The 10,097-nt window shown below is 28.7% G+C and overlaps 1 protein-coding gene across 1 annotated transcript; it reads left to right on the plus strand.

The window, feature by feature from the left end:
- Positions 1 to 1,364: 1,364 nt before the first annotated feature.
- On the plus strand, positions 1,365 to 6,856 carry LOC142239027 (glucose-6-phosphate exchanger SLC37A2-like; the record flags this gene model as incomplete). Its single annotated transcript, XM_075310794.1, is given in 5 exon segments — positions 1,365 to 1,522; positions 1,590 to 2,137; positions 2,211 to 2,552; positions 6,295 to 6,496; positions 6,576 to 6,856. Coding segments are annotated over 5 exon segments (1,414 nt in total), but the record flags the coding sequence as incomplete, so codon positions are not given.
- Positions 6,857 to 10,097: the final 3,241 nt, after the last annotated feature.

A 10,097-nucleotide genomic window follows, 5' to 3' on the forward strand; every position in this document is an offset into this window, starting at 1 on the left:
TATATATATATATAATATATATATATATATATATATATATATATATATATATATATATATATATATATATATATATATATATATATATATATTATATATATATATATATATATATATATATATATATATATATATATATATATATATATATATATATATATATATATATATATATATATATATATATATATATATATATATATATATATATATATATATATATATATATATATATATATATATATATATATATATATATATATATATATATATATATATTATATATATATATATATATATATATATATATATATATATATATAATATATATATATATATATATTATATATATATATATATATATATATATATATATATATATATATATATATATATATATATATATATATATATATATATATATATATTATATATATATATATATATATATATATATATATATATTATATATATATATATATATATATATATATATATATATATATATATATATATATATATATATATATATATATATATATATATATATACATATATATATATATATATATATAAATTTTTGCGAAGTTTCCTTAAAATTGCTTCAGATTTAAATGTTTCCCATATTTTTTTTACTAACATTGTGTTCCATCCTAGTGCATTAGCAGACTTAAATTTTGAGTCTATTAATTTTGTAGAAGTCTACCAAATTCTGTCCAGATCGAATGATACTTAAATGTATGTATTTGGGACAAACCTTTATATATAGCCCCCAACACATTTGACGGATGTGATATGGTATCAAAAATTTAGATCTACAAAGTGGTGCAGGGTATAATATAGTCGGCCCCGCCCCACTTTAGACTTTCCTTACTTGTTATACTTAAGTTAAATCAAGCAGCCAAGTTATCAAAATTTTTTAATTCCATTCCTATCTTCTTAAATTGGAAAAAGGTGTCTTTCCGTCTTTGAAAACACCATCTTTCGTTTTTTTCCAAATTTGAGAAAATCTATTTTTTTTAATCCTTAAAAAGTCAGCATACATAATTTATTTCATTTAGTCGAACACTGTGACACGCCAAGCGATTTTCATTTTTTGGAGGTATTTTAGGGATTTCAATGCGAATAAAAACAATTTTTATTTCTTGATTTCCGAAATTTAAAACAAAATTACAATCTAAATTTTTAAAATATTGACTTTGTGAACGATTCAAATTTGACTTAACATTAATTTTTTCCGACCAGCATGACACTCATGTACACAAGTAATGCAGTCTCAAAGAGTTAATCTATGTAGAGGGCAAACACTTTTAGATGAGATTACGAATTAGTCATTGAATTCAAATATTTTTCTTGTATTTCAGTTTCAAAATTTCCATCTTTATGCTGACCTATATGGCGTACACATGTTATCACATGTCTCGTAAGCCAATATCGGTGGTAAAATCGGTATTACATACAAATTGCAGTGATAACGTTGTCCATAATTCATCGTCCAGTGAATGTGGCTATGCACCATTTGGTAATTATAAATATTTGTGATAATAACTAATGGCTTAATTGATTCTCCTTGATTTATGTTGTTATAGATGATTCAAATGCTCCTGCATTATTTGCCGCATTGGATTCAGCATTTTTGTTTGCCTATGCCGGTGCTATGTTTTTGTCTGGTTTTGTGGCGGAACGTGTATCGTTGCGTTACTTTTTAGCATTGGGTATGATTTTTTCTGGAGTGTTTTCTTATCTCTTTGGCATGGCGAAAACCTGGGGTATCCATTCTATGGCATATTTTGTATTTGTCCAAATATGTGCTGGTATTGCCCAAACAACCGGATGGCCTGGAGTGGTTACATTAATTGGTCGATGGTTTGGAAAATCGAAACGTGGTCTAGTTTTTGGAATATGGAATAGTCATACATCAATTGGCAATATTTTGGGTACACTCATTGCAGCTCAATATGTGGAAATTAATTGGGGCATGTCATTCATCGTGCCGGGCATTATTATAGCTATGGTGGGTTTTCTTATATTTCTGTTTGTGGTTGATGGACCTGAAATGGTGGGTGTTAATCCTAATAGGCCTAACAACTCACCCCATGTAACACCGCCCAATGATTCAGATATTGAAGATAACAATGTGAGTATTTAAAATCAATTGTGTATTTAAATTTATTTTAATGTTTGTTACTCTTCGTTTTTGTTTTGCTTAGGCCTCTGAATATCATGCTTCAGAACGTACACCAATTCTTAATAATCATGGAAATATCTCACCAGGACGTCCTATTGGCTTAATAGATGCTCTATTTATTCCCGGTGTTATTGAATTTTCTCTATGCTTATTTTTCTCGAAACTTGTCAGCTATACATTCCTTTATTGGCTGCCATTGTATATACAATCATCGAGTTCATTAGGACCCTCATTATCGGCTGATCTCTCCATACTTTTTGATGTTGGTGGTATTTTTGGAGCAATTGTTGCTGGTGTAGTATCTGATGCTACTGGCATGTCGGCTACAACTTGTACTGTTATGCTGTTTTTGGCATCACCTGTGGTAAGTACATGTGGGCATGTACATGCATGGTTCAATGTCATTATCGCATAAGTCTTAAGTACTGTATTATTGTTGCTAGGTCTTAGGGGTTGTAAAGAGAATCATTTTTTTTTTTCGAATTTATCAAAATTTGAATTTGAAAAAATCTAAGGTTAAGATTTTTCGTGATTAGCAAATTTAAATAAATTTGACAAATATTCTTTTCCTCTGTTGGTTAATCTACACTTGTAGTTTAGACAATGCTTGGTTTTAAGCTGAAATAAAAAACAACAACAATGATTAAAGAAACAACCAACAATAACAAAACGAAATAAAATATTGCCAACATTTTCTATAGAAGTAAAATTTTACCAACATTTCTATAGAAATAAAAATTTGCCAAAATTTTCTCTAGAAATAAAATTTTGCAAAATTTTCTATAGAAATAAAATTTCGGCAAAATTTTTTATAGAAATAAAATTTCGGCAAAATTTTTTATAGAAATAAAATTTTGGCAAAATTTTCTATAGAAATAAAACTTTGGCAAAATTTTCTATAGAAATAAAATTTTCTCTACAGTATTAAAATGTTGGCGAAATTTTCTATAGAAATAAAATTTTGCAAAATAAGATTTCTTGTTTGGTAGTTTTTACTACAAATTTTGGTATATTATTCTGGGCTCGAGTGGCAACCGTGGTTATGGTCCATTACGTGTTGCGCTGTTGGTACGTCCCCTTGTATCCATATCGAGAAACTGCGCGACTAAGATGGAATGTGTTCATAGTGATCTGGTGGTGAGACGAGAAGTTTTGCTCTGCAAATTTGATGTGTATCATGTGGCCCTTTATTACTCTTACAAATTCCCCAGGCGTAAAAGTCTCACGGATATAGAGCCAGAGATTTTGGTGGCCATTGTAGGGTGGAAATGATTGAGGTTGATGTGTGCTGAGTGCGATTTTATAAGTCCTGTTGGAATGCGACCGAAATATTTTTCTGCCCAGGGCTGTATTGAAGGACATTGAGGACATTTTCCATATGAGATTTGGCATTTATATTGACCCCATGGCCAATGAATACGACCGAGGTGCGACCATCCGCCGGTCCACACCATTACGGTTCTTGAATTCTGGTGGCCAATCGAAGGTGTAAATTTTCAGCTGACGTCTTTGACAAGTAAACCCGATCATTTATTTGTTTATTATTTTGTAATAACTTCCCATCGGAGAAATTCGATAACTGGCCCCTTTCGAGCAGATGAATCAATTACTTGGCTCCAGTCTATCTTTGCTTTTGGTTTAAGCCCATACATAAACCAATAAGGTGCCTCCCACAACATACTTCAGTGAGGCCCGTTGCCTCCGCTGAGAATTAGAGCTTACTTGAAGAAGTTTTGCAGGTGATATAAGGAATCGTAATTAATAATGTCTAGGAAAGACGTGTGGTAGCTCACTAAATCAGCTTTTAGTATACATAGTGGATAAATTAAATGTTGATCAAATTTTCTGTAGAAATTAAATTTTGACAAAATTTTCTAGAGAAATAAAATGTCGACAAAATTTTCTATAGAAATAAAATTTTGACAATATTTTCTATAGAAATAAAATTTTGACAAAAGTTTCTATAGAAATAAAATTTTAACAAAATTTTCTATAGAAATAAAATTTTAACAACATTTTCTATAGAAATAAAATTGTAACAAAATTTTCTATAGAAATAACATTTTGACAAAATTCTCTATAGAAATAAAATTTTGGCAAAAGTTTCTATAGAAATAAAATTTTGACAAAATTTTCTAGAGAAATAAAATTTTCACAAAAATTTTCTATAGAAATAAAATTTTGACAAAATTTTCTATAGAAATAAAATTTTGACAAAATTTGCAATAGAAATAAAATTTTGACAAAATTTGCAATAGAAATAAAATGTTGACAAAATTTTCTATAGGAATAAAATTTTGGCAAATTTTTCTATAGAAATAAAATTTTGGCAAATTTTTCTATAGAAATAAAATTTTGACAAAAGTTTCTATAGAAATAAAATTGTAACAAAATTTTCTATAGAAATAAAATTTTAACAAAATTTTCTATAGAAATAACATTTTGACAAAATTCTCTATAGAATAAAGTTTTGGCAAAATTTTCTATAGAAATAAAATTTTTACATTTTCTATAGAAATCAAATTTTGACAAAATTTTCTATAGAAATAAAATTTTGACAAAATTTTCTATAGAAATAAAATTTTGACAAAATTTTCTATAGAAATAAAATTTTGGCAAAATTTTTTATAGAATAAAGTTTCGGCAAAATTTTCTATAGAAATAAAATTTTTACAACATTTTCTATAGAAATTAAATTTTGACAAAATTTTCTATAGAAATAAAATTTTGACAAAAGTTTCTATAGAAATAAAATTTAAACAAAATTTTCTATAGAAATAAATTTTAACAAAATTTTCTATAGAAATAAAATTTTGACAAAGTTTTCTATAGAAATAAAATTTTGACAAAGTTTTTTATAGAATTAAATTTTTGACAAAATTTTCTTTAGAAATAAAATTTTGACAAAATTTTCTATAGAAATAAAATTTTTTTGTATGGTATTTTTTTTGCTAAAAATTTCTCAAAATTTTCTATAGAAATAAAATTTCGACAAATTTTTCTATAGAAATAAAATTTTGACAACATTTTCTATAGAAATAAAATTTTGGCAAAATTTTCTATAGAATAAAGTTTTGTCAAATTTTTTATAGAAATAAAATTTTTACAACATTTTCTATAGAAATCAAATTTTGACAAAAGTTTTATAGAAATCAAATTTTGACAATATTTTCTACAGAAATAAAATTTTGACCAAATTTTCTATAGAAATAAGATTTTGGCAAAATTTCTATAGAAATAAAATTTTAACAAAATTTTCTATAGAAATAAATTTTAACAAAATTTTCTATAGAAATAAAATTTTGACAACATTTTCTATAGAAGTGAATTTTTTTGTATGGTAGTTTTTTTGCTAAAAATTTCTCAAAATTTTGGTAGATTATTTTGGGCTTTCCTGGCAACCGAGGTTATGGTCCATTGCGTGTTGCGCTGTTGGTACGTCACCTTGTACGCAGACCGAGAAACTCTGCGATGTTTCCAGAGTGATCTGGTAGTGACGTGTGGTCCTTTCTTACAGATAGAACGCACGTCAACTACGCTGATATCTTTTACTGACAGGTAGGAATTCAGGCGACTGCAATTGCCTGGGCCGAAACTACCATAGTCTGCCGTGGGAGAACACGATTAATCTTGTAGCTTCTCACCGCGTCAGCTGCAGTATCCTCATGAATTATGTTCAGACCTGCCTGTTATGGTGCCTGAGGTCGTTGCCTGGCGGTTTGGATGATAACAACCAAGGATATACTACTTTGGCAACATATAATAGTGTCTATGCACTGAGAGGATCTTGGTCTTCACATAAAGTTGATCCTGGGGTGTACTGCGGAGGTTGTCAATGTCTAAATCTATGTTTTTCTTACTCGAAAACGAATGTCTTATTCATTGAGGACATTAAAGTTTTCTAAATGACGGCGACAAAAGCAATACAGCAATACATCATAAATCGCAGGCCGATCCTTATATAATAAATTCTATCCTTCATAGCATGTAGGCTTTTAGTTGCTTTGTTTGCGTGTTGCGAGTGCCAATTCTTTTGTTTGAGTTGTGATCTCCTTAGAATATTAATTGTAATAGCAATTCTATTAACATTTTTTTAACTCTTTCAGCTTTTAATATATCAAGAACATGGAACAGACTCCGTGTTCCTTGCCATATTCCTATTGCTAGTTGCCGGATTTCTAGTAAATGGACCCTATGCTCTAATTACCACTGCGGTTAGTGCTGAGCTGGGGCAGCATAGTTCATTAGAAGGAAATGGTCATGCATTGGCCACGGTTACCGCTATTATAGATGGCACAGGATCCATAGGTAATTGCTTAACATATAAACAATTTTACATTGAGCATTTTTTTTACTTATTTTTATAATTTTTTCCATTTTTTATTAGGAGCTGCAATTGGACCTCTAATGGCCGGTATGATTTCCTCTAATGGCTGGCAAAATGTATTCTATTTACTTATTTTATCCGATATTATAGCGATGATATCATTATTTAGATTAGTTAAAAAAGAGTGCACAAGAGTAGTAAGATCACGAATACGTATAGAATAAATTTTATTGTAACATAATTTTTTTTTTGTTTTAAATTTATATGTATATGTATGATTATGTGTTCTGTATAAAAACCAAAAAAAAAAAAAATCAATACAATACTATGCCTTCTCTCAACCATATCTCTGATTATTATATATATTCATACTTTATTATTTAATTTAATATGTATGTACAAAACGTTTTCCCCAATTGATTTTAGTATGACGATAATTGCCGTTACATTTATATGATATTTAAATATTTTAAACCTATTTTTTTGGTATTTATTATTATTTTGAGGCTTAGTTTATATACGTGTATATTTCTCAGATATATATTAAATACGAAAAGATTTTTTTTGTACTGTGTTGTATGTAAATTATCTAATTATTGACTATGAATACTGTATTCGTACAAAAAATAAAAAAGACTATGTAAGTTATTCTTTTTGATATACAAGAAATAAAACCAAAACGAAAAAAATTTTAAAAGTTTTATTAAATTTATCAAAAGGACACGGTTTTATTATCTGTATTTGTCATTGGAAAAGGGAGAAATATATGCTAATTTCTGACATTTATCTTATACCCAAATAAATTTGTTAGTAGGCACATCAGAAAAATCTCCTAAAACAGCAAAAAAAAAATCTGTTGAATAAGGGAAAGCAGTCTAAAGAAGTATATACGAGTAAAAGTTCGGTTGGGCCAAATCTTCAATACCCACCACCATGGAACGCATATATGGGCCGCTCTCAGGGCTGTGGAGTCGGAGTCGGGGTCTGAAGATTTTGCTGGTGTCAGAGTCGGAGTCCGAGTTGTAAAAATTTTGCTCTACTCCGACTGCGGCCCAACCAAAATTTTAAATTTTGTAACTAAATATATATTTAAGAAATTTGAAATCATTGAGGTCTTCAATCGATCAATGACTGTAATTGCGGTGAAACTTCTAATAATGAAGAATATTCAATATTTTCTAAAAGGTTATACTGGTTGTAACGAAAGCTCTACCATTTTTTGCCAGTCTGAAATTTTCATTCCATTTGCCAGAATTTGGGATCCATTTCAAAATATGAATCCTGTCGGTCCAGATTTTGATATAGCTGATGATACATAAATATAAATATAAGCCTCCACATTCATTCGATTTAACAAAAATGTGGGGCTACAAAATCAAATTAGTACGTTTTTATAGATATCGGCCACACTTTGGGTGTACAAATTTCCTATATATTGTAAATATGAATCCTGTCAGTCCAGATTTTGATATAGCTGATGATACATAAATATATCCTTGAGCGCATAAAAGCCCCCACATTCATTCGATTTGACTAAAATGTGGGGCTAAAAAACCAAATCAATACGTTTTTATATATTGTAAATGCGTCGAATTTTGTTGTAATGATTCAGCTTGCACCAACAAGGGAAAGTTACTACTTCTTCAAAAAAAAAAAAAAATCAATACAATACTATGCCTTCTCTCAACCATATCTCTGATTATTATATATATTCATACTTTATTATTTAATTTAATATGTATGTACAAAACGTTTTCCCCAATTGATTTTAGTATGACGATAATTGCCGTTACATTTATATGATATTTAAATATTTTAAACCTATTTTTTTGGTATTTATTATTATTTTGAGGCTTAGTTTATATACGTGTATATTTCTCAGATATATATTAAATACGAAAAGATTTTTTTTGTACTGTGTTGTATGTAAATTATCTAATTATTGACTATGAATACTGTATTCGTACAAAAAATAAAAAAGACTATGTAAGTTATTCTTTTTGATATACAAGAAATAAAACCAAAACGAAAAAAATTTTAAAAGTTTTATTAAATTTATCAAAAAGACACGGTTTTATTATCTGTATTTGTCATTGGAAAAGGGAGAAATATATGCTAATTTCTGACATTTATCTTATACCCAAATAAATTTGTTAGTAGGCACATCAGAAAAATCTCCTAAAACAGCAAAAAAAATCTGTTGAATAAGGGAAAGCAGTCTAAAGAAGTATATACGAGTATAAGTTCGGCTGGGCCAAATCTTATATAGCCACCACCATCGAACGCATATATGGGCAGCTCTCAGGGCTGTGGAGTCAGAGTCGGGGTCTGAAGATTTGCCGGTGTCAGAGTCGGAGTCCGAGTCGTAAAAATTTTGCTCTACTCCGACTGCGGCCCAACCAAAATTTTAAATTTTGTAACTAAATATATATTTAAGAAGTTTGAAATCATTGAGGTCTTCAATCGATCAATGACTGTAATTGCGGTGAAACTTCTAATAATGAAGAATATTCAATATTTTCTAAAAGGTTATACTGGTTGTAACGAAAGCTCTACCATTTTTTGCCAGTCTGAAATTTTCATTCCATTTGCCAGAATTTGGGATCCATTTCAAAATATGAATCCTGTCGGTCCAGATTTTGATATAGCTGATGATACATAAATATAAATATAAGCCTCCACATTCGATTTCACTAAAATGTGGGGGCTACAAAATCAAATTAGTACGTTTTTATAGATATCGGCCACACTTTGGGTGTACAAATTTCCCTTATATTGTAAATATAAATCCTGTCGGTCCAGATTTTGATATAGCTGATGATACATAAATATATCCTTGAGCGCATAAAAGCCTCCACATTCATTCGATTTGACTAAAATGTGGGGCTAAAAAACCAAATCAATACGTTTTTATAGATATCGGCCACACTGTGGGTGTACAAATTTCCTTATATTGTAAATGCGTCGAATTTTGTTTTAATGATTCAGCTTGCACCAACAAGGGAAAGTTACTACTTCTTCAAAAAGGGAGAACTTAATTACAATCGACTTTAACGAAAAGGACTAACACGGAAATTAAAAAATATTGAATATATAGAAAATTTTGTCAAAATTTTATTTCCATAGACAATTTTGCCAAAGGTTTATTTCCATAGAAATTTTTGTCAAAGTTTTAAACCTAAAAATTTTAAATTTTATTCCAATAGAAAATTTTGTTAAAATTTTATTTCTATAGAAAATTTCAAAATTTTATTCTAAAAAAAAAACAAGTAAGTAAAGTAGAAAGTCGGGCGGGGACGACTATATCATACCCTAAACCATCATTACAGAATTAGTAATCATAAGCATTTGTGGGGTAACATATAGGTCTGGGAGATAAACCGCAGTTGCATATTTAAGAAAATTAAGGGGTACAGTCTATGGTTGCTTTGTGTCAATCTGACTATAGCTCATAGGGAAAATGTTCGGTTTACCCTACAAGGACAAAAAAAGTTCCCTACTTTCCCATACATTCCCAAACAATTTTCCCTACTATATTTTTCGTTAAATTAAAAATATTTTACAAAACAAAAATGGTTCTAA

The sequence above is a fragment of the Haematobia irritans genome, chromosome 5 (genome assembly GCF_050003625.1).
Source record: "Haematobia irritans isolate KBUSLIRL chromosome 5, ASM5000362v1, whole genome shotgun sequence".
In the NCBI taxonomy this organism is placed as follows: domain Eukaryota; kingdom Metazoa; phylum Arthropoda; class Insecta; order Diptera; family Muscidae; genus Haematobia; species Haematobia irritans.